The 23,516-nt window shown below is 50.0% G+C and overlaps 1 protein-coding gene across 2 annotated transcripts in view; it reads right to left on the reverse strand.

The window, feature by feature from the left end:
- Nucleotides 1–8,304: 8,304 nt before the first annotated feature.
- HCN4 (hyperpolarization activated cyclic nucleotide gated potassium channel 4) overlaps nucleotides 8,305–23,516 on the reverse strand; it is a 166,272-nt gene continuing 151,060 nt past the window's right edge. For both annotated transcript variants that reach the window (XM_019533294.1, XM_019533293.1), the window contains exon 8: nucleotides 8,305–10,845. In XM_019533294.1, coding sequence (XP_019388839.1) covers nucleotides 9,269–10,845 — 1,577 coding nt within the window. In that variant the 3' untranslated portion in view covers nucleotides 8,305–9,268. The remainder of the gene's footprint in view (nucleotides 10,846–23,516) is intronic.

Genomic DNA, 23,516 nt, shown 5'->3' on the forward strand with positions numbered 1-23,516 from the left:
TCCAGCTGCAGAGATGTGTGTGCATAAGCATGCATGTGGGGCAGACTTGGCTTTCATGGAGATGGCAGTGGAGCTGGCACGCACACACCAGCCCTCCACGCAGGCATTTTTCAAGCAAAACCAAGTGTAAGTGGGACAGCTGGCCAACAGCTGCAGCTACACTGACATCTCCACTAGAAGATGTCAAGCAGCTCATTCCGGATCCTATTAGTTGCTGGCAGAGGCTGCATGTACTTCTTTGCTTAAAGCAGTGTGTGGCAGCTAATTATAGGCAGTGGGAATCCCAGCTGCTTGGGGACAGGGAGCATGCCATGAACCAACACTGCTGGGCGACAACTGAGTACAACCCTTCTGTGCCAGGCCAAAGCCACCTCTGAGCAGCAAACCCCATGCTTTTCTTGGTGTGTGCCACCACCCAGGAAGGAAGTAGAACAGCACAGCTGGACATGCACGCATGGCAGGGTGCCTGAGGGGCCCACCAGGCATGTTCCCACTGCCATTTCTCACCTTTGGTGCATGCAAAGTGGGAATGATCCTGGTGGGCAGGAGCTGAGGTGGATATTGTTTCTCCTCAAGTGCCAGATGGAGACAGTGTAGACAAGCACTAAGAAAAGTGCTCTCCCCTCCCCCACCCACATTGCCCTGAGCTGCAAAATGGTGCTGACCCCTGACTTAAGGGACAAAAAGCCAAGCAGTAGCTGTGCCCGTGCTTTCCCCTGGGGTGAGCAGCAAGGGTCCCTGGGCAGAGACTGGTGTGGTATCATTCACTGGGCTGGGGCGGTGGGCCTGCTGTTAACGCAGCCTGTACCTGCGGACACAGGTGGGCGCTCAATGGGGAGCAGAAAGGCTCATGGTCACTGGGCGCCGGGTTGTTCAGTCCAGCTCCAGGTTTCTCCAGTTAAAATACAGCTCGAGGCTGCCTCATTTCTGAGACTTCAGTTCCCTCCACAGTCAAGTGCCAGCAGAAACTAAACTAGCCGTGGACTTGAGCAGAGCCATTGTTTTGGGCAGGATTAAGGACCGCAGCGCTGAAGGTTTCCCAGTGGCTAGAACAAGGGCTTCACCAGTTCCCAGGGGCTGAAGAAGGCGGATGCCGGGGCTCAAGGTAATAATGGTGCTGGTGGGTGGCAGGTAAAGGAGAAACAGCCAGCCTTTGCAAAGCACTGACTTGACTGTTGAATGGCTGCAGGCGAGCAGATGGGGAACCAGAGGGTTGGAGAGGTGACCTGACTTGTCTGAGGTCAGCAGGAAAAGCTCTGACTCCCAGTCCCCTACGCTCACTGGAGCCCAGTGGTGGGAGCATTTCTCAGCACAGGGCAGAGTCTGGGCTTACACAGGGTGTGTGACAGAGGCTGCCCTATAAGGGGCTTGCCCTGCTGCAGTATAAAAGGCACGCATGAGTGGGTAGGGTACTGGGAGGAGCACCTTCAGCATCCCTCCATCTCCATCCAACAGCCTGGCCCTGGCAGCTGTGGCTTAACCTGCAGCATTTCAGACTTGAGCATCCTTGGGAGTTGGTATCACTAACTGGGCAGTGGTGGTGATGGGAGGAGGGGGTTTCCTTGGCTTCTATCTGTCCCACCACATTGTCATCTGCAACAGGCTCTCAGCTCCAAATGGGGAGCACAGTAGGACGCTGCCCATCCTCATCCCGTGGTTGTGCAGAGAGGAGGCACGCAGCTTGGGGATGATTGCTGCCTCCAAGTTGTGGGTTTGCTGTGCTCAATCTCCATATGAAATGCAATCAAGGAAGCAGGCAGATAATTAAGCAGAGCAACAACAATCGTGTCACATGTGGTGTGGCCAGAACCAGCACCACACAATCTCCCCTGGGGTAGGGGCTCAGGGGTAGCAGTGGGGATGAGGCATTGTGCCTACCTTGACTCCACACCAGGGCTTTGGCCATAACCCACTGATGTTAGGAGCTGCTGCTTCTCCACTCAGGTCTCTGCAGGCTGTTACCTTCTCAGGCTGGGATGAGGGAGCCTAGCAGCTCCACCCTCACTGACACACAGAAAAGCATGTCCCAGGCCTCCAACATGCCAGCACCCCTGGACATTGTGATCTTGCCTCTCCTGAAGCAAGCAAGGCTGGCGCTGCTCTATGTTTCACAAACCTGGGCAACAGCATGCGGGTGGGAAGGTGGCAGTAGCACAGCTCCCTCCACCCCCCAGCCTGTTGCAGTCTTGGGAGCAGAAACATAGGGGCAGCCCAACCAGTGCCCAGAACAAGGTGATTCACCTCGCAGCTGTGCCTCAGTGGCTTTGGAGGAGCCAAGAGCCTGGTCATTGCTGCTCAAGGAAGCTGGATGCTGCCAGGGGTGAGTCTGGGATGCCCTTTGTGGTTTCTGCGGGATCTGGATGGAAATGGGTAGGAGAACTTGGTGGGAAGCAGCCTACAGATATTTCTCCTGGGCCTCTACGTCCTCCTTGTCCTCTTCTATCTCTTTAGGAAGTCTGCTTCTCTGCTTGGCCTAGGCGGAAGCCTAACTGGTAGCAGGAATCGAGGCTGCCCATGGGAAGAACAAAAGGGAAGGCAACTTTTAGAAAAGGCTTAGGTGTAGGAAGTCCAAATGCTGAATTAGGACGTGGGGTAGTGAAGGAGGCAGGACTGAGAAGCTTCCAAGGCTCAAGGAAAGGTCTGCCTAGCATGGGCAAGTGGAAACCACTTGCTTTAAGTCAGGGGAAGGGGGGGCAGGTGTACAATCTTAAGATGCCCCTGCAGTTTGTTCATGTTGATCCAGGAGGGATCTACTCAAGGATGCCTTGGAAGAGAAGGTGGATAGCCTGAGAAAGGCGTTTGCAAGATCCTGGGAAGAACGTGAGCAGGGAAAGCGAAGGAGGCAGTAATTATTATGTTCTTCAGATGCTGCTGAACCCTCAGGGATGGGACAGGAAACGGTCTGTGCTCTGGGCTCAATCCTTTGCAGTGTCAGAGAGATCAGTGCCAGCACTGGGAACCAGGGCAGTGCCAGCAGGTCAGTGCCAGCACATCAGCAGCAGGTTTGCTGGTCCTGTTTATGACTCCAGTCCTGGATCTGGTCCCAGGATACTGATGCTGGTGAGGAGTCTTTGGTAGTAGGAAGCTTTGCCATCTGAATGGTCTCCAGTATGAGCTAGAGCAAAGAATTAGCCCCTCAAACTAGCCAAGGCAGTCTGGGCTTTGGGCTCATGGCATAGAGAAGTCTGGGGCCCCATGACTGTAGTTCACTGTGGTCTGTCCTGCTTCGGAGAAAAGGGTGGTTGCTGCCATGGATTTCTCTCAGAACAGCACTTGGATCCTCAACACGACAGACGGGCTATCAGATGTCGGTTGCCAGCTCTTACCTAGAGCTGAAGGTAACAAACTGTCATAAAGCAATTTGGTCCCAGGGCAGCTGCAGTTTTCTAATGGAAAGTTCTTCCTCCCAGGTCCACTCCGGTGCCAAACGTGGATTTGAGGACCAAGGTGGGCAGACTGCAGGCATTTCAGATGCTCTCTTGCTACGGGCATCTTCCAAATGTGGCGAAGTAGTGTGATATCTGAGGCGAGTCCTTACTGGAAGTCAGAGGCAGGTCTTTCTGAAGCTGATGCTTCCTTCAGAGACTGCCTGCAGTAGGCTGAACATGAGCAGGATACATCTGGAGCGGCAGTTCCAGGTTGTGGCGCTGACCCAAGCAACAAAGAATGGCTCCATCGGGTAGTGGGATGTGCTTTCTGCAAGACATCAAGGCTTAAAGCTAGAACGGTCTTGTTTGACCATTAGACATAAAGGCACTGTGTAGCACCAAAAAGAAACTAAAGGGCATTTTTACACGTGTAAGCGTCACAGTGCCGGGCGTGTTTAAAAGCGCCCAGCGCTGCAACGTTTGCAATTACATAAACAGTGAAATCCACGTCAGCACTGAGAAAATGGCAGCAGTGCGCTTTTGAACTAAAACACATTGGAGGTGCTTTAGTTCAAAAGCACACACGGTCATTTTCTGTGTGCTGACATGCATTTCGCCGCTCAAACAACTGCACGCGGCGCAGTTTGCATCAGTTTGCGTGCAGAATCAGGCTTTCTCTGAAGCAGTGGGTCTCGGGCATGTCACGGGACAAAATAGTATGTCTGGAAATACCCAAAGGCTGAGGCAAGAAAACAAGTGCCAGGCAGGGAGAACCCACTCGCTGAATGGACTAACCAGTCAACTCTTCACACTCTGATGCCAGGAAAGGCTGCAATATGGCAGGGGCTGACTGGTGAGTGCCATCTTGCTGCTACAGGCAGTAGGTGGGAGCTCCAAACATGTCTGCACCATGTCCATGGCACTCCAGGGAGCACTGCAGAGAAAATCCCATCCACCTGCTCCTGCTCTGCACACAGCAAAAGCAGCAGTGAAGCTGCCCTGTGGGTGCATGCACCCCCACCACTGCCCCATTTCCAGGTTTGGTACATGCAGACAGAGAGGGAGGGGGTGGGTGGCTTCTCAGCATGTGTGCCAGGGAGCTAGCCTGTACCTGCACTTGGGAAAGGCATGAGGACATGCCCTCATACGCTGCAGCCTCACACTCCCAAGAAGCATTGCACGCCTAGAGACGGATCCACATGCATGAGGCACAGAAGAACTTCCTTCCTTTACAAGAAAGCAATGAAATTTGAAATTCTGGAGGACTGTTTCAGCCTCAAAAAATATACAGTTCCCTTCCTTGGCATCAAGCAGCCCCACAGGAGCCTCCTTCCTTGCTCCCAGCATTTGTTTGCTTTCTATGTTGAGCACAAGGCAGACCACTGCACTACATGGCAGCTCATGCCAAGTCCTACCAAAACTGTATCCAGTGTATTTTATGTCCACAGTAACAGTGCCATAAAAGGACCTAACATCTATATGGGTGGTCAGAGATTAAAGCATAATCCCTGCCCAACATACTTGGAAGTGTCTTTAAATAGCACCCTGACTTTCCGGGAACATCTAAAGAAAACACCAGTAAAGGTCAAGTCCCAAAACAACTTGCTAGCCAAGCTTGCTGGATCAAAATGGGGAGCTGCAGCTGCAGCACTCCAGACTTCAGCTCTTGCCCTATCATACTCAGCAGCAGAGTACGGTCTGGCAAAAGTCATTGTCACATATACATTTTGTTGACACCGCTGAATGCAACCATGCATACCAAGACGGTCATCTGATGATGACCCAAAAGTTGGTCAAAAACATCCGTGCTGCACCTTACCTTCCACTCTGTGATCAGTGGTGGCCGTAGGGTTATTGGGGCCCTGGGCAAGAGAGTCATTTGGGGCCCCTTAGAGGCTTAATTTTGATGACCTATAAGCAAGTCAGACATTTTTTATTTCAATTTCACGTTGCCCTATCCCTGAAACTGCAATTAAAGTATCTTAATGCAATATTGATAATACAAATATTCAGTGTAATTAAGTTTTATTTGTATAAAGTGTGGGGCCCCAGCGGTCGCTTGGTTTGCCCCTCCCTAAGGCTGCTACTGCTACAGTGACCTGTTCACTCCACACAAGGCTCACCTTTCTTCACAACACCCTTTATGGAGCTACCTCCCTGACCAGGATCTCTTTGCAGAAGCCCTCTGGATCAAGGAATGGGACTCACGGGCAGTCACAAACAAGTTCCTTGTGACAAACCCCACTCATCAACTTGCTGGCTTTGAACTATCACGGCGAGAGTGGTCCTTGCCAAATAGGTTCAGGACAGGCCAAGACCCCTGCGCAGACAATCTTCACCGCCGGGGCTTCAGTGCTAACCCATCCTGCACTTGTGGAGAGATATAAAAAATGCTGCACATCAGCGTGGCGTGTTCCCTCTATAAACTAAGAGGTGGATTGATAACTTTGAACACAGTTAATGAGGAGGCTATTTCTTGGCTTTGCAGATTTGCATTTGCTAAATAAATAAAATAAATATGTCAAGCATGAGACGGGGACTGTCTATGGCTATATATTTCCCAGCATCCCTTGCCCACAGGGCTGAGAGTTTTAGCTGGTGCTTTCTAGGATCGCCAGCAAGACAAAGCAAATGGTCTATAAGCAACTGTTGTCTCTGTGTGGTAGACTTACAAGTCCCGGGCTTGCCTTTGGCTGTTGTTCTCCAGAGGACAGCTGCTTTTATTTTCTTGGCAAAGAACATGGAAATCCCTCTCAGGTCACACGCGTCATCAGAAAAAATACAGGCAAGGCAGAAGAGGCAAGGAACGCTTCCCCTCTGCCCTCCCAGAAAGTAGGGCCAGTGGGGAAGAGAGGAGGTGAAATGGAAGAGCATACCCATCTTTTTTTGGCTTCTCCAGTGAGCCGAGGTCCAGCAGTCAAATCAAAGAGCAAGACAGAGGGACTTTTTTTATTTACTAATTTATTTTATTGTGTCTGTTTCATATTCCAAACCCCACTCCTACAGCTCTCCCACCCCTCACCAAAAAAAGGGAAAAATTAGTTATAGTTCCCACTACTGAGACAAGCCTATTGTTGACTGCAGTCCAGTCGGAGTAACTCAATATTTGCTACCGCACTGCTAAGAATCGGAAAGCAAACAATATCCCCTAGAAAATCAAAAAGAAGGAACCCAACAAAATGGATAATGGTCACCAAACTGGTGGATGGACACAAGTCCCCCAGCCACAGCCTTCAGGGTGCATCTGTGCCTCTCTGCATGTCTGAGCATCTGCAGGTTTGGGTGGAAATTCAAGTACCAAACAGCAGTTGCTGTATGTTCCTCCACGAAAACTTGGTGTGGCTGGTCTGCAGGAGACCTTTCCCACCCATTTCCTGCCCTTCCCCAACCCCAGACAGCTTCCCCCAGCCCAGTCTCTCCAGATGATCGTCAGTCTGTCCAGCACGTGGCTAGAAGGGGAAAAAAAATAAGTTTAAAAAAGATCTTCTGAATGTTTCTTCTAGGTCTTGTCCTACATTCTTGAGGGCAGGGGGTTGTGATGGTCTGCTTCCCCCCCTCCTCCGTCAGTTGGTTCCTGTTTTCAAATGGGCCTTCGTCTCAAGATGGGTGGATGAACCTGTACATACTTTGGAAAGTAGGGTCTATACACTATAGTCATTGCCTGCCAAGTGCCCCTACAGGAGAGTCAAAACTGACATGTATTGTAAAACTAGGATATATTTATATATGTATATATTATATATGTGTATATTATATATGTGTATAGCTGTGTATATTATTATATATACATATACACGTATATACACACATATAGATACAGCTGTATTTAGTTAGTAGAAAAAATTTCTAGAGTTCCCTTGACCCTTCAAGGAAGACCGAAGCTGATTACATCTTTATTCCGAGCCACCAAAGCACAATGAAGCAGGAGTGCCCGGTTACACTTGCAGCAACATTCAAGATACAGGCACATGTCAAGAGTTTTGCAAATGATTCGGTATAAAAATCAATAGTCAGCCAGTGTTCTGGGGAGGAGGAAGGGCAGGGAAAGGCAGAAGGACCCTTACTCCTGTGGTCATTGCTGTTGTTTTGGCACTGATGCTGGATGTCCTGCATGCTCTCACTGTCCCGGGCGTGCTGGAAGGAGTTGGGGATACACAGGGGTAGAGGGAGGTGGGGACTGCGACAGCAAAGGGTTGAGCACCAGGCTCTGTACAGTGAAGTGGCCAGAAACACCTACTGGTTAAAGAAAGAGGAAGAAAGGCCAAAGAAAGGGGAAAAGGAGGGGGGTGAGAATGGGTGTGGGGGAGGTGATTTGCTCTTGAGGAAGGGGCTGTGGCTTCTCAGTGCCAGGCACACCCAGTGGCATCCCATCCTCTCCCCCCCCCAACCTTGACTGCCTGAAATCTGGGGAGCCCAAAACACAGCCCCAGGATCCTGCCAGGGCCAAACATGTCTGACCGTGCTGCCCTTGTGCAGGGCAGAACTGAAGCTGATCAGCTGCAGGCTATTATTGCTGGTGAAATTAAGCAAATGATTTCTGTTCCTCTATTGCAGGAGAAGCATACGTGTGTGTTTGTTTGTCTGTGTGTGTTGTGCGTGTATTTAAACGATATAAAATTAGTTGCAAATCAGTTGGATCCTTCAGGCTCCTGGCATGGCATCTGTGTAATCCTGAGTGCCACAATGGTCAGGATCCCCTGAGCTAAGGGGGTATCAGGGTGGAGAAGGACTGCATCCTACCTTCCAAGTACCTCCTACTTGGTGCTCCGGTGCTTCAACGCAGATGGCCACGGGACAGGGAGGTTAATGGGCCTCCCCTTTCCTCCTTCCTTCTGTTGCTCTGACTTCCTTCAGCTGGAATGCACCAGAAGAGCCATGGGCACAGTCTGCAGGCCAAGAGCATGGCTGCAAGAGTTGTGTCCTGCTGCTTGCTATCGGCTGTGGGGCAGCCACAATGCTTGTGGTCTGTTGGTCATGCATGACATTGTGCACTCTTGTAGTGGCTGGTGGGATGAGATTCTCCCTCCCATAGGCAGCTGGTGCCTTTAGAAGTATGTATGTGAGTGTGTGTGTGGGGGGGAAGGGACATGATGCTATTCCATGGAGATTTTACAGGGATTGGCTTTTGCATTAGTGGAATGGGAAGGTCACAGTTTTGGAGCAGCAGCGCTGTTGGAAGTGAAGGTACATCCCTAGCTAGGTTGTCAGTTGTTTCCGAAGGAGTCCAAGAATAGAAAAGAAAAAGCCCAACCCTCCCCACATCCCTAAAGGTGACTGCATTGGCATGGCTGATCCCCTGCCCTTATACTTCCTCTGCAGCCTTGAAGGAATCCAAACCCGTCTGATGTGCACCGTGACCCAATCCCCACTCCCACAACGATAGGCCTCATGGGCCAAATCTCCAGCTGGTGCATGTCATCAGAGCTCTGTTGACTTCTAGTGGAGCAATCCCCCACTAACCAGCTAAGGACCGGGTTCATTCTGCCTTCGCACTGCCCACATCCACCGGGGATCTAGGTCTCAACTGGAAAGCCTTCTGGTGGCTCTATGGCTGGTCGTTCGCAAGGTCTAGCTCAGGCGCACACCTTTTGTGGGTGTTCCCTCACTGGATTACATTTCCTCATTGTTCTTATGCTCCGTGTATTAAAATATTCTATAAAATCAAGTGACCAAAAATCTATAGCTCTAAGAATACCTGGTTATCTTTTTTTTTTTTTTTTTTTTGTTCTTTTTTGTTTGTTTTATCTCTAATCACAGTTAAACCTAAAGAAAGGAAGGGAAAGGGGAAAAAACCAAAAAAAAAAAACCAAAAAAAAAAAAAGGAAAGGAAAAAAAGTGACTCATGAGAGTCTAATCAGAAGCTGAATTGCACAAGTGACATCAGCAGCTTTGAGAAGTCCTCACAAATTGGAGGGTAGTTTAGATCTAACAGGTTCTCGCTCCCCCGTGAGCACTAGCGATTCTTTCCTCCCGCCACCAGTCAGGGAGGGAGCGACAGCAGCACTGGCCCCAAACACTAGCGGGTGCGGCAAAGAACCTGAGGACATCTGCCGTGGCAAAGTCATGCGCCCTGGAATTGAGCTGCAAGGCTTCCCAAAAAGTCCAGCCCCTCCACCCGGGAAAGGTGAAAAGCTAGAAACAGATTCTCTGGAGGAGTGAGGAGAGCTTTGGCTCAGGGTTTGAGCCAATTCTTGGGGCAAAGATGGCTGGGAAGCAGAAATCAACTTGATGTCCTGGCTTAGGCGTCCTGGTGGCAAAGATGGAGTGCTCTTGGGCTGAAGGACATGTGGAGGAGGGCTGGAGGGCTGAGGCATGCGCAGGGATCCGTGAGAGCCGGAGGCCCCAGCAGGGCCGCACTGAAAAGTTCTCGCTGCCACGGGGCTTTGGGTAGGAGGACTAAGGCCTGAAGGGGTGTAACAAGGGGAGGCTACACCAGACTGCTGTAATGGTGACATGGAGGCAAAAGGTGGCCTTTCTTGATGCATCTGGGCTATCGTTCCAGTTAGTGATCCTAATGCACTTGGTTGTATTTGGCACGGTGCTGAAGGGGATCCTTCAGAGGTTTGTGCCAGCTGGCTTAAGCTAGAAGATGGAGAGCTGGAGGAAGGAGGAGGCTGAAAGTGGTTCATTCCTTCCAGAGTCCCACTTCCTGGGAGCTGCTGTAAGTGTCCCACCTGTGGTGGCCTGGGAGAGGGCTGGAACTGGTTGAGGAGATTCGGGGGTGAACTGGATGAGAGCTGGGTGAATGAAGTTGTTGGGGAGCTACTGGCAGCCTGCTGGAACTGGCCGAACCCACCAGGCACAGTGCCGCCAGAAAGGGGCTGCGTCTGCTGCATCTGCTGAGCTGTCCCCAAGGGAGATCCCAAAGACGCCTGCTGAAACTGGCTCAGTCCCGCTGACGCCGTGCCGCTCGAATGCTGTTGGCCCGAGCCAGCGGGAGGGGAGCCCATCGAGGACCGGTGGAACTGGCCCAAGCCGGCAGAGGCCGAGAATCCCGCCAGCTGCTGGATGTGGAAGGAAGATGACGAAGGGGTTTCGGCTCCTGGCGTGTGCAGCTGGGACGGCGTGCTGGATGGAGAACCTACTGCAGACGGCCCAGCTGATGGGATCAAAGACTGAAGCCTTTTCAGCTGTCTCGGGGTCTGGCTGGACTGTTGGCCCAAGGAACCCAAGACAGACACTGGCGGACGAAAGATGGCTGTCGGGAGGCGCGGGTGGTGGGTGAGAGCTATTGCTACGGAGGTGGTGGCAGCTGCGGCTTGCAGGGGTGCCTGGATCAGCGGAGTCCAGATGACGGGGGTGGGCGTGGAGGCTGCCGCAGCCGCGGCAGCGGCGGCTGCCTGGACATTGTGAGCGCAGTGTGCCATCTCCCTGTCGTGCTGCACGATCTGCTGGATGATCTCGTTCTCCTGGTAGTTGAAGACACCGGAGTTAAGGTCATGCTGGACTTTGTGCAGCAGGATAGAATTTTTCTTCCCTGCAGGAAAAGACGGGAGAGAGAGAAAGAATTACCCTGACAGGTAAAAGCAAAGGGGGACGTTTCTTAGTAGGGAAAACTTGTGCCTTTGTCCTTGACCTGTGCCACCTCCTTCTCCTGCCAGGTCACTCCAGTGCCACATCGCTACCTTCTCCATTGTTCGCCTTCCCTTAGGAAACAGGCGGAGATGCAATTCTAGGGCATCCCCTTCTGTAGCTCAGTCCAGGGAGCATTCATGGAAGAGGAGGAACAGCTAAGATCTCTACACCCTGCTGGTGCCTGGATGCCAGACAGGGGCTGTGAGTGGCCTGGCTTAGTTAGAGCATCCCAGAGGGTGCTCTATTTTACACTGAATAAAGGCTTGCCCTGCTCTGATCCTGTACGCTGGGCACTACAAAAGGCTGAATGTTGCTCGGGCAGAGCGGATGCACTCAAACCACTTGGGCTGAGGTGTTACATGCACGGTTTGGGCCTTGTAGGGGAAGTGCTGCTAGTGCCAGAGGGGAGGGGGCTTCAAACATGGAGCAGTGGAAGGGGCAAGCAGTTCCCCCCTGTTTTGGGGAATCAAGAAATGTCCCAGCTGCTGTTGCTTGCCCTGGGTATTGCTGCTACTGCAGCTGTACAAGATGGCTGCTGCTGCTGCCAAGGGGCAGACTCCCTGGGGTTTGCCATTTTGGTGCCCCACTAAATTGGCACCCGGGGCTGATACCCCACCCCAACTTACATTACTGAATTTGGGGGTGTCACAGGGCTCTCAGGCATCCTGCCACTGAGAGTGGAATAGCTCAGGACAGACCCCTAGGGGCTGAAAAGGGGAAGCACAACTGCCAGTTACTAAGATTGTGCAGGTGCCGGTTGCCCTAGCAACCAGGGAAGCCAGGAGCCAGGAAGGGGTGGAGCTTAGCCCTTCTTAAGCCCAGGTAGGAAGCCAGGAGTTCGGTTCCCCTCTGGCAGCCGCAGGAGCAGGAGCTCTGCGGGTGAGCTGAGCGGCCCGGGTCAAGGGTTGCAGCCTGGCCGCTCTGACCGGCCGCAATGATGCAGGGGAAAGGGAACTTGGACGGAGGTAAGGCAGAGCCTCCGTGGAGTGGAGCTGGGTCTATGAGTTTGGGGCTTATGGGTATGTTACGAGCCGGTAGGCTTCTGGTTTATGTTGTAGCCGCTTGGCTCATGATTTTTGTTGCTGTTATACTGGAGGACCGGGTGAGGCTGTAGGGGTGTGAGGAGGCCTCACAGGGGCTCCCCAGTAGTTTGGGGGTTCCCAGTGCCCAGTGGGGCACAGCTGTTTGCGCCCGAGAGGCGCAGGGTTTCGGACCCCAGCCCGAGAGGTGCGGCTTAGGCCCCAGAGGGGACAACGGGCACGAGAGGCGTGACAAAGGCCCCAGAGGGGGCAACAAGCACAGGAAGCGCGGGACAAGCCCGGACGAGGGACAGTAAAAAGCCCGAGGGTGAGAAGGGCGCTGAGGACCCAAAAGGCGAGTGAAGGGGCCGGGACCCAATACTATGTCCCGGGGGGAGGATTATTCCAGCAACAACTGTGAGGCTTGGGCTGCGGTGCAGGGGAAGAAGGGAGCCGCAGACAGCGCCCCCGACCATTGGGGTGCATATAAATGGGCAGCTTCCCGCCAGGTGTCATCATTCTTCACTTATGAACAAGTTCAAGACCTGGCGGGCGAGAATAGGTGGGCAGTGGGCCCATTGCAGAAGTCCGGAGCTGCACGTGCAGAGGGGCTCCAAAAGGGGGACTCCTGTCACAGGGGGCTCACAAAACCCCCATCCCATCTCCTTCATGCAATTTAAATCCATGTCCTTTTCCACTCTGAGGGTGACAGTGACACTTGGGTCTTCTCCAGAGCATTTCATCCCTAAATGCTTTACAAAAGTTAAGGAATAAAGAGGGATGATCTGGCTCTGCTGAAGTCAATAGGAGCTTTGCCCTTGACCTCGGTGGAACCAGGCTTCCACCCAAAGGTCCTCTGAGAGGGAGCGGGGACATAGAAACACAGCTCTGTGCCCAGGGCAGTTGCATGGCATCTGGGCCACTGTCAGCTCTTGATCTACCAACTGATGGAGCAATCGACTTCTGCTGTGACAGCGGCTGGTTTTGTGCCTCCACACAAAGGCAGTGCCCAGGCCGGTAGCAACCCCACTCCCCTCGGTTATGTTACTGAGCGGAGGAATGAGAAGCCTGTGTTTTTAGCTGAATGGAAGTAATTCCCCATGATAAAAGCACTCTACACTCCCAAAGCTCAGCTGGCACAGGGCAGAGACCTTTGTAGCTGAAATGCTGCAGCCAGTGGGACAGTTTTCTTCCAGGCCTTCCTTGAGGGGAACTTCAGGCCAAGGAAATTTCACCTCCCAGTTGACCTCCACAATAAAACATTACTTACAGCAGTGTTTCTCAACCCCTGGGTCGCAACCCTAAGGTGGGTCACAAGAATATATGAACGGCTGGTGAACAAACTTTAGAAATGGATTCTCCTTTAAAGGAGAACAACGTGGGAAATGGTGGCTTTTCCCTTGCAGGCTGGCAAAGCCCCAGCCTGCAAGGGGCTGCCTGGGACCCCCCCCCCACACACTGGGGGCAGTAGGTCGGGAATGAGAGGCACTGGCTCGAGACTGGCTATCAAAGTTTACAAATGGGTCCTGGTACAAAAAAAGTTGAGAACCAGTGACTTAGAGCTTTGCCCTTTCAGTGAGCTGCAAAATTAGGTGACGTGTGTTTGTGTGCCCACCACCCACCACCCGAGCATGCACTTGGCATTGAAAGGAAACATTAATGGGCAAAAGATCAGACCCATTTAACAGGGGAGGGTACTGTGCTACCTCACCACGGCATGGCACGTTTCCAAAGAGAGAGGATTTCTGATGCAACCAGGCTCTCTCTCTACCTGTCTGCAGCAGTATTCTCAAAGCATAATGAAAATGAACTACTCTGTTACAGCATTGCTTCATGATGAATTGCTACTCATGGGTTGCTGGTATCGTATGCTTAAAAACCAGCTTCAATTATATCCCCCACTTGACTTTTCAAGGGCACTCTACACTGTAAGCGCATCCCTGTTTGAATATATTATAGCAGCTGCCTGTGGGTTTCCCTTTAGCTTTTATTTCTTGGGGCTGGCAGGAAGTAGATGAGCTCTGGGTAGTAAACAGTAACTTGGGTTTACATTGGGCATACAATAGTCAGAATTGGACGTGCACATGGCAGCTCGCAGGGGCTCAGGGAGAGAATGAGGCAGGGTCACCTCTAGATAAGGCGCCAGCCTCTTGCGATAAAATCAGAAGCAATACTAGCCTCCCTCCCAAACTGATTTTTTTTTCAGGCTACATGCCAGGTGATTAACGTCCTCTCAAGCAGAGCTGACAAACAACCCTTTCTCAGTTGCAGTGTATAGCCCGGAGGGGAAGTGGGGGGGCTCTAGAGTGTAAATTAGCCAGAGGACCAGAGAGGAACATTGTATCTGCAAACTCCTTGCACCCAGAATGCCAACTCCAGATCCACGTGGAATCGGCAGAATTAAAGAATGGCAGCATAACGAATGCCAACCAGCCTGGTTTGGTTGGCAAGTGGCCTTGTCATACAAGCTTGACACAATTTCTGGTGAGATCACAAGCTTTGAGTAACTGCAAACTGACCTGCTATATATATATATTCAGCGCAACCCATGTTATATAGATTAACTCAGCTGCAACAAGCAAGGGATGTTTCTGAGGGGGTTCCCTGTGATTCTACTCTCAGCCCTGTACTAGTCAATGGTTAGGTCAATGATTTGAAAAGAAACCGTAAAATCATTTTGTGCAGACATTGCAGAAACTGGGCCAGTGATAAAGAATGATGGGACAGGTCACTTGTACAGACAGATCTGGACTGCTGGGGAAAGTGGGTTTATTTGAATAACAGGTCTTTTAGTACAACAGATGCAAGCTCCAACATCTAGGGACAAAGCAAAGAAGCCATGCTTAAAGGATATGATGCAGCGTGCTGAAAAGAAGTGCCTCTGCTAAAGACTTAAGGGCCCTGAAAGACGACTGGTTGAACATGAGCTTCCCATGTAATGTTGTAGCAGGGAGCAAGGATGCCTGAGTACTAGACTATCATGTCAGAGTGGTGGCATGATGATTACCCCAGTGTGCCCAGCAGCAATAGGATCATGACTGGGTTACTGTATCCAGTTCCAATACCCACATTGTCCAAAAGGATGCTGCAAAGCTGGACAGGGTTTAGTAAAGATCAAATAAAAATGAGGTCTGGGTAACAGAAATCAAAGAGTGATCTACTTGTTTATACAAAAGAAGAGATGGACTTGATGAAGATTAGTACGTGCTAACATGGGGAAGATATTTTTGATAGCACATGACTCTTATCTACCAGGACAAGACATGGTGAGATCCAGTTGGACAAACTTATGTTAACAATAAGGCACATAATTAATGGTGAGAGCAATTAACCACTGGAGGAACTTACCTAGAGAGATGACTTATAGATGTGATGTGATGGAGAATGCATCAAGACTGGACACCTGTCTAACAGGCATGGCATTACTCAAAAAGAAGTCCTGGGCTTGATGCTGTCGTTAATGGGTGAAGTGCCTTGCACTGTGCTGATCAGAGCAGGTCAGCCTAATGCAGGGGCGAGCAATTCTTTTGGGCAGAGAGCTACTTACTGAGTTTCAGCAAGCCACCGAGGGCTGCATGACAGGCAGCCCAGGGCAGATTAATACTACTTTTCTAAATTTTTTAGGGGCCCCGCAGGCTGGCTAGAATAGCCTGGTGGGCTGCATCTGGCCCCCAGGCTGCATTTTGCCCACCCCCTGGCCCAATGGTTCATTTTTGCCTTAATGTGTAAACCCATGAATCTCAGGTTTGGCTTTGTAATGGGCTGACATAGTGAATTCAACCACACCAAACTTTTGGGGAAGTCTGGGGTAGGATCTGTCTCCAGCTCTGACTTGGGGCCATTCCTTGTGGGGATAAGTGTTTATTTGGCCTGAAACCTTTGAGTTTCATCTACCCCTGCTTACTCCTTCTAAAAGCACCAGGCACATAGACCTGTAGTTATCACCAGAGAAATACCAGATTGTAATAACATAAAAGATAATAGACACTTAGTGAATATTAAGTACCACTTGATGGGCTAGATGACCTCTCTATACTGGAAATACTTGTTCTGATGTAGCTATATGGATGGGTAAGCATATTTTATTTAACATATTTTAGTTAAACCTAACTAAAAAATTAGTTAGGTTTAACTAATTTTTGCTGAAGGCTCTGAAGCCATTTACACCAGTGCCAGACTGGTGTGAGACGCCACCACTGATGCTTGATAGCATTTTGCAGTGGTGAGAATGACTGACTGTCCAGCATGCACAGCAGTGAAGAATTGGTCCCTGCACATTTACAAGCTCTTTCAAAAAATTATGCATTGATACAGGAGGATTGTTTTAGACAGCTTTGGAGTGTGGCCACTTCTGGAAAGAGAAACAGCAGAGGCAGCTGATATAGTCCCTCCAAAAGGGCTAGACCAGCCTGTCTTGCATTTTTACATGTCATAGCAAATGCTTCCCTCCCTCTTTAATTCTGTGTCACCTGCGTTTGGCTTCTGATTTACTTGTCCCTGCTAGAACAGCCTATGTTCTCAGACTTGCTGTCCTCAGTCCTCCTAGTGATGTTTATGAGCCTGCATGAATGGACTATGAGGTGAGAGGAAGTCCAACTTCTTGGCAGTTGTACAACTGGCCATTGGCAAACCAGAAGGGACTGTGCTATGGGCTTCCATCTTCTTGGCAGTACATTAAATCCAGAGCTAGGAGGAATGCTTTCAGTTAAGTATTTTATTGGCTGAAAACTGCGGTTTTCCTTCAGGCCCACTGAAACTGGTCAAAAATGTGCCCTGAAACAGTCAAATAATTTCAGCCCCTCCCAAAAATTCAAGAAGCTGAAACGATTACTTTGGAAACAAAAGAGTTAATCCAGTTTTATTTTATTTTTAAGTGACATTTTCTTTCAATATATGTCTATTCTTTTTCTTTCAATATATGTCTATTATTTTTTAAATAAAGATTAAAAAAAAAATCCCAGAGTAAATCAAAATGAAACATTAAGTTCTGGGTTGAATAAAAGCTATGGGATTCAACCCAAACTATGGGATTTGCTGGGAGATGTTTTGTTTCACTAAAAGAAGGCCCAAACTTTCAGTTTTGATCAACCCCAAGCCATTTATTTTTATTTGCTGACTTGCCCAGCAAACTGAAAGATTAATTATCCATATAGCTCCAATTAAATGCATCCTTACCCTCACTTACTCTTCCACTGAACCATTCTGCCCCCAGCCATGGAGGCTCATTAGCTGATTCCAGTGGGGCATCCCTTTTTCATCAAATGTCAGACCAAAGCAGGCACATAGCAATGCACTATTTGAGGGAAAGATAGTTCCCTGGTGGCTTTATCTCAAGTCCTGCATGAAGCACAAACCAGCACTGCAGCAAGGTAGCAGAGAAGAATTTCTGGGGCCAATGACTCTGCACTGACTCTCTTTCCCCCTACTTTTAAAATAATGCCAGATACAGATTTGCTGTCTTTGCTTTGGATTTATTTTTGTTTTACCTGCCCTGACATGAGCCAGCAGTGAGAGGAAGTCGCCAACAGGGCAAACAGAGCTCTGGCATGCATCAGCTGATGTGTTGTCAACAGATCCAGAGGGGTGCTTCTCCCTCTCTACTCAGCGTTGATGAGGCCACAGCTGGAGTACTGTGCCCAGTTTTGGGCACCTGACTTCAAGAAGGATGCAGATAAACTTGAGAGGGTGCAGAGAAAGGCATGGGCGCCTGGTGCCGCCTTAGTCAGTGGGGCACATGCCCCCTCTGCGACCAGTCCTGCTGACCGGGGGTGGGGGGGAGGTCTCCCCATGGCCGATCTCACTGTTCGGGGGGGTGTTCCCCTGCAGCCGATTCCACGACGGCCAATCGCTGCAGCCGCTTCTGGGAGCGGCTGCAGTGATCGGCTGGCGCTCACAGGGGGGCACTGGTGCTCCTGCCTGCCCCTCTGCCCATTGCTTAATTGGGGAGTGCAGCCGAACAGGGGGTGCACTGGCACTCAGGGGCTGCATGAGCACCCCTGTGCACCCCTGATGCGTTGCCACTGAAGAAGGGCCACCCTCATGATTAGAGGTCCTGTGAGGAGAGACTCTGGGAGCTGGGCTTGTTCAGTCCGGGTAAGAGGAGGCTGCAAAGTGACTACAAATATGTCAGGGGGGAACACCAGGATCTGGGGGAGCAACTGTTCAGGAAAGCACCCCTTGGGAAGATGAGGACCAAAGGGCAGAAACCAATAGAGGGACGATTTAAGCTGGACATAAGGAAGGACTTCTTCTCTGTCAGGGTAACTAGAACCTGGAACACGCTCCCAGCAGAGGTGGTACAGTTACCATCTTTGGAGGTGTTCAAGAGGAGGCTGGATAAGCACCTTGTTGAGCTCGTTTGAGCTGTTTAACCTCCTGCCTATGGCAGGGGACTGGACTTGATGATCTTGCAGGTCTCTTCCCGTCCATTGACTCTATAACTCTCTATGACATGAGATCTGCAAACACAGCAATCAAAAGATTGCAAGGTTGATCAGTTTGGCTTCTTGCCATAGCTCTGTGCAACCCTAAGTGAAATACTGTTCTGTGAGGCACAGTTCTGGTGAGTGAACTGCAACAGAGACCTCTCCTTCCTAGCCAGTAGGATGCTTGGTCAGTTCCTCCCTTGTTTCAGCCAAGGAAGCACAAAGGTCATATCCTCATTCTGTATTCTCCTTCGTATGTTATGGGAGAAGGTTAGTTCAGAAACCTCCGTAGTAGTGTGACTAGGGATGAGTGACTGGGGCACCTGCCCTGGGCAACTTAGAAGGAGCAAAAGAGTAGCAGCTTCCACAGCTGACTTGGCCACTGCTCCTGCCCCTTCCACCACAGGGCACAAAATCCACGCTGATCTATTCCATGGTGTCTCCTAAACTCAGATATAATAAGGGCTGCCTGAAAAGCGGGGTTTCTAGTTCACGGGAAAATTCACTTTTGAAATCTGGCTCCAACAGTTTCTGAAATTTCCCCTGAATTAGCAATTCAGAGAAAATCTCATTCTGGAAACACCAAAATGCCACTGGCTTTGGCTGTGACTCCCAGAGCCCAAGTCTGCCCAGAGCCATGGGTCCAGCATTCTCATCCAGCGTCCTGCCCCTGTGCCTGGGATCTGGCGTTTTCAGTGTCTACAATTCTGGGCAGATCCACCATGAATTTAATGAAAAATCATCAATCCTGGTGTCTAGAACAAAATATTTTTGGTTCAATAAACTGGCATTTTCTTACGAACCAAAGTTAGCTGAAAACAGTGGTGCCTATACACATGCTTGGGGGTGGGGGATGCATTTTAATTACAGTGGTTCCTGGAGAGCTGCTCTAATTAAAATGCAGCAGCGTCATGTGTATTAAGCCCCTGTGCATTTAAAAATGGCCACGGAACACTTTAAGTAACGCTCACTTGATGAGCTTTAGTTACAGCGCTTCAGTGGCCATTTTTAAATCCACAGGGGCTTATACACGTGGCGCTGCGGTGATGCTAGAGCGTTCTGATTAGAACAAGGAGCAGACTTGACTGAGTCTGCTCCTACACATGCTAGTGAGACATGTCAGAGGACGTGTATAGGCACCCAGTGTGCTCTTGCTCTAAAAAAAACCCACCACATACTGGGTTGTATTAACAGAAGTGTCAATCGCAAATCAGGGGGAGTGATTCTTTCATTTTGTTCAGCAGTGGTGAGGCCTCACCTGGAGCATTATGTCCAGTTTTGGGCCCCACATTTCAGGAAGGATGTGGACAGATTGGAAAGAGCTGAGTGCAGAGCAACAAAAGTGATTAGGGGTCTGGGAGGCAAGACTAATGAGAACAGGTTGAAAGAATTAGGATTATTTAGCCTAGAGAAGAGAAGACTGAGGTGGGATTTGATAACAGTCTTCAAATACCTGAAGGATGATTATACAGCAGATGGAGATGGGCTTTTCTCTGTGGCTGTAGGGGACAAATAGGAACAATGGCCTCAAGCTGCAGCAGAGGAAATTTAAGTTGGAGACTAGAAAGAACTTTTTGATTATGAGGATAGTCAAGCATTGGAACCGGCTACCTAGAGAAACTGCAATCTCCATCCTTGGAAGTTTTCAAGAGCAGGTTAGACAGACACTTGTCTGGGATTGTTTTTTGTTCGGGGATGATGGTGTGTTAAGCAGGAGGCTGGACTAGGTGACCTTGTGAGGTCCCTTTCAAACCTACTTGTCTATGACTAGCTCTGAATGTAGCAAGAACCGTCTTTTTCTTCTGCATCACTATAACACCTAGACCAACAAAATCCACCAAATGTGGCCTCGTCTCCAGGGCGGACATAGTCCACACTACAGCAGATGCCAGTGAGTGAGGTTTAGAGGGGAATGAGTGGGGCTGGTGAGAAACAGCCTGGCATTTGGACAGCTCTTTATCACTGGGCCTGTAGGAGGCACCAACATGTTACCAATGCCAGCCCCATGTGGGGTAGTTCTTTATCACCCAAAGGCACAAATGCTCACCAAGGCCACATCCAGATGACCACGGACATTTGGTTCCCTGGGAACGAGTACCAGCAGCACACCTTGTGCCACTGCTACTTTTCCTTGGGGAATGCCTGTGCCATGCATGCCCTGGTGTGCTACAGGTGGTGTAGGGAAGGCTGGGACCAGCAATTGTTCTGGCCCCAGCAGCCTTACTTGGGGTCCTGGGGCCCAGGGAAGCTGCAGCTGGGCGTCTGGCTGGCAGCCGATGTGTGGCTCTGGAGCCGGCCAGGCTCCAGTTTTGGGCAGGAGACTCTGCCACCACATGCGCCACCCCACTTTTTCCACATGGGTTTTTTTGATCCCAGGATCTCTTGGGGTCAACCCCCACCCCGATGCTGTAAGGTAGCAGTGTGGGGAATGGCTGAATGTGTCATGGGTAGCGCCGCAGGTGGGTCTGCAGCACTACATACCACCACCATACTACATACCACACAGCCATCACCACCAAACTCCTTTTGCTGTGACCAGGGTCATTTTACGGTTTCTAGTGAGCTCTAGATTAGTGATATGTGTTACAGGGAAGGGGAGGATCTTTTTGGGAAGGTCAGACTGCACAGTGAAAGGTCATCATCCTGAGGTGAATCTCAACCTGGACAGTTTTCTGCTACCTTTTCTGACTATATGGAGTTTACTTTACTTGCTTGTTTTGAATGCTGACCTAAGGGGAGCAGATGACATTGATGGTGACTGTTGCTAATTCATTCTGCCAGCTTCGTTTTGATCTCCTGGGGTGAAAGCCTGCTGGGTTCGTCTACCAGGCCAATTTTTCCTAACAGTTTATTTGGCAGACACTGATATTACCCCCTAGTCCCTTTCGAGTGTTTCTTATGAAACCAGAGGCAGCCTGAGTCCACATTGCTGCTTCCTCTGCCAGGCATCAGTATTGTCACAAATCTGTCTGCATCTTAGAAATTTGCTGGTATCTCTGTGATGCATGCTCCAGTTGTTCAGGACTTCATTGAATCTGAGTTCTCCTGTTGCTCTAAAGGCAAATCCTTCCTAAGCATGTGATAGCACAAAGCCCCTGACATGCAGGCAAGGAGTTATGATTCCACCCAGCAGAAGACAATGGCACATAGTGTAGTGACGCAGCACTGGCACAGATTAGGCAACAGCAGTGGAACGTCATGGTTAGGTTGTCACCGCTTTGCATGGAGAGGACCTGAACAGGAGTTGTAGAAAGGATGATGTGAAGGGTGGCACCAGTAAGCTGCTAGGAGGCTCCATTTGCTCAGAAAGAACATCAGATACGAGCACAAGTATATGACATGGCCATATGTAGTACTTTTAATGAAGGTCCAGCTGTTATAGTGTAAATGGAGTCCTTTAATGCACAAAACTCTATGCATAAAACACACAAGGGGAACCTGGGTCCCTAGGTGCTACAGTAGTACTAACTGTAAACCAGACTAACAAATCCTGTGGATCCTACAAAAATCAGTTCTCAGCACCATAAAAGAAAGGTAGATAGAAGCTGGAGGGTGTTCCCAAAAAGCTTATAAGCCAAGGACTGTATGTGAAATATTGGAGCTTAAACCAATGCATGCCTCTCCCTCTCCGTATAAAGAATGGTAAAGTCAGCTTTTGCTCTACTCCAGATAACACACAAAAGTCCCAAAGAAAAGGGCCATGTGATTTCATGAAAAGAACCAGCACTCAACAGTAATTATTTTATCAAATAATCAAATTAATTCTCTGTTGTTAAAATTCCCCATGGAAGGTGGGGAGATGAGCAGCCACTTTTGGTTCATTCTTGCTTTCTCCATTGCAGTCTCAATCCACTGGCTGCTGTGCAGGCACCCAGGTGGCTGAAATGCCTTCTGAACTTGCTTGCATTCACAATGTCCTCCCTTTATCATGGTGGCCAATGTCCTTCTCTGCTGTAAGGGCATCTGTGCTCTGCTCCTTCACTCGTGGGCAGCCCGGGTACATTCTTTGTATTTAAGCCTGAATACTGAACACACCCATTCAGCTCCATGGCCAAGGCCAGGCGCTCCCAGCACACTCAGACTGGGCAGATGTGAAGGTGTCTTTTGCAACCCTCTGCTGCTGGGCTGACTGTGTACTATCCTGGCCTGGCCTGTCCGTCACCTGTGCCCGGGGAATCAATACTGCAGCAGGTAATTACTGAAGGGCAAAGAAGTGCTAGGAATGTTTATTACACTGGTAATTTCTCATATATGCTAATCTGCCCCCTCCCCTAAGGTTACAGTGGCTATGGGGTCTCATTGTACCATTTCCTGCCACTGCCTGACAGTTTGGGGGCTTGTTTACACAGAGGGAAATTAATGAGCACGGTGGTTTTGGAACAACTTTTCTCGATGCATAGGTGCTCTTATTCCAGTATAAATGCACCTTTTTCAGATTAGTTTAACCCATTTCTCTATTGTTAGTATAGTGATTCCAGATTCAGCCCACATGCTGCCCTAGTCTGGACTATCTTCTCCTGTCTACAAGCTCTTCGGCTGTGTCTAAAGTAAGAAGTTGAGGTGCATGTACTGAATTTGTCAGTTAACATGTCTTGCCTAACACTGGTTGTCAGTCTGCAGTTATAGCCATTTAACTTACATCGGGGGCAAAAAGAAGGTTCCCTGCAAGACATGCTAGGAAATTTGGTCGTCACACCAGATGACAAAGCCAACATATTTAACAATTTCTTTGCCTCCATTTTCAGCCACCCCCCTCTGGCCCTCCTCAGGCCCCAGGGGAGGCACACCTAGGCCAAGGGTTAGTGAGGCACTAGTCAGGGAACGTCTGGAGGGACGGGATGTATTCAAATCAGCTGGTCCAGACGATCTCCACCCCTGACTACTGAGGGAATTGGCTGAGGTCATTACAGGACCCCTGGCACGGCTGTACGAATACTCGTGGTGCTCTGGTGTGGTGCCAGAGGACTGGAAGAGGGGCAGTGTGGTTCCCATCTTCAAAAAAGGGAGGAAGGAGGACACAGGAAACTATAGGCCAGTTGTCTTACCTCAATCCTGGGCAAGCTGTTTGAGAAAATTATTCTGGCGCATGTCCATGAGGGGCCAGCAGGGGAGGTTATGCTTAGGGGCAA

This window comes from Crocodylus porosus, unplaced genomic scaffold (genome assembly GCF_001723895.1).
Source record: "Crocodylus porosus isolate Cpor-Errol unplaced genomic scaffold, CroPor_comp1, whole genome shotgun sequence".
Classification (NCBI taxonomy): domain Eukaryota; kingdom Metazoa; phylum Chordata; order Crocodylia; family Crocodylidae; genus Crocodylus; species Crocodylus porosus.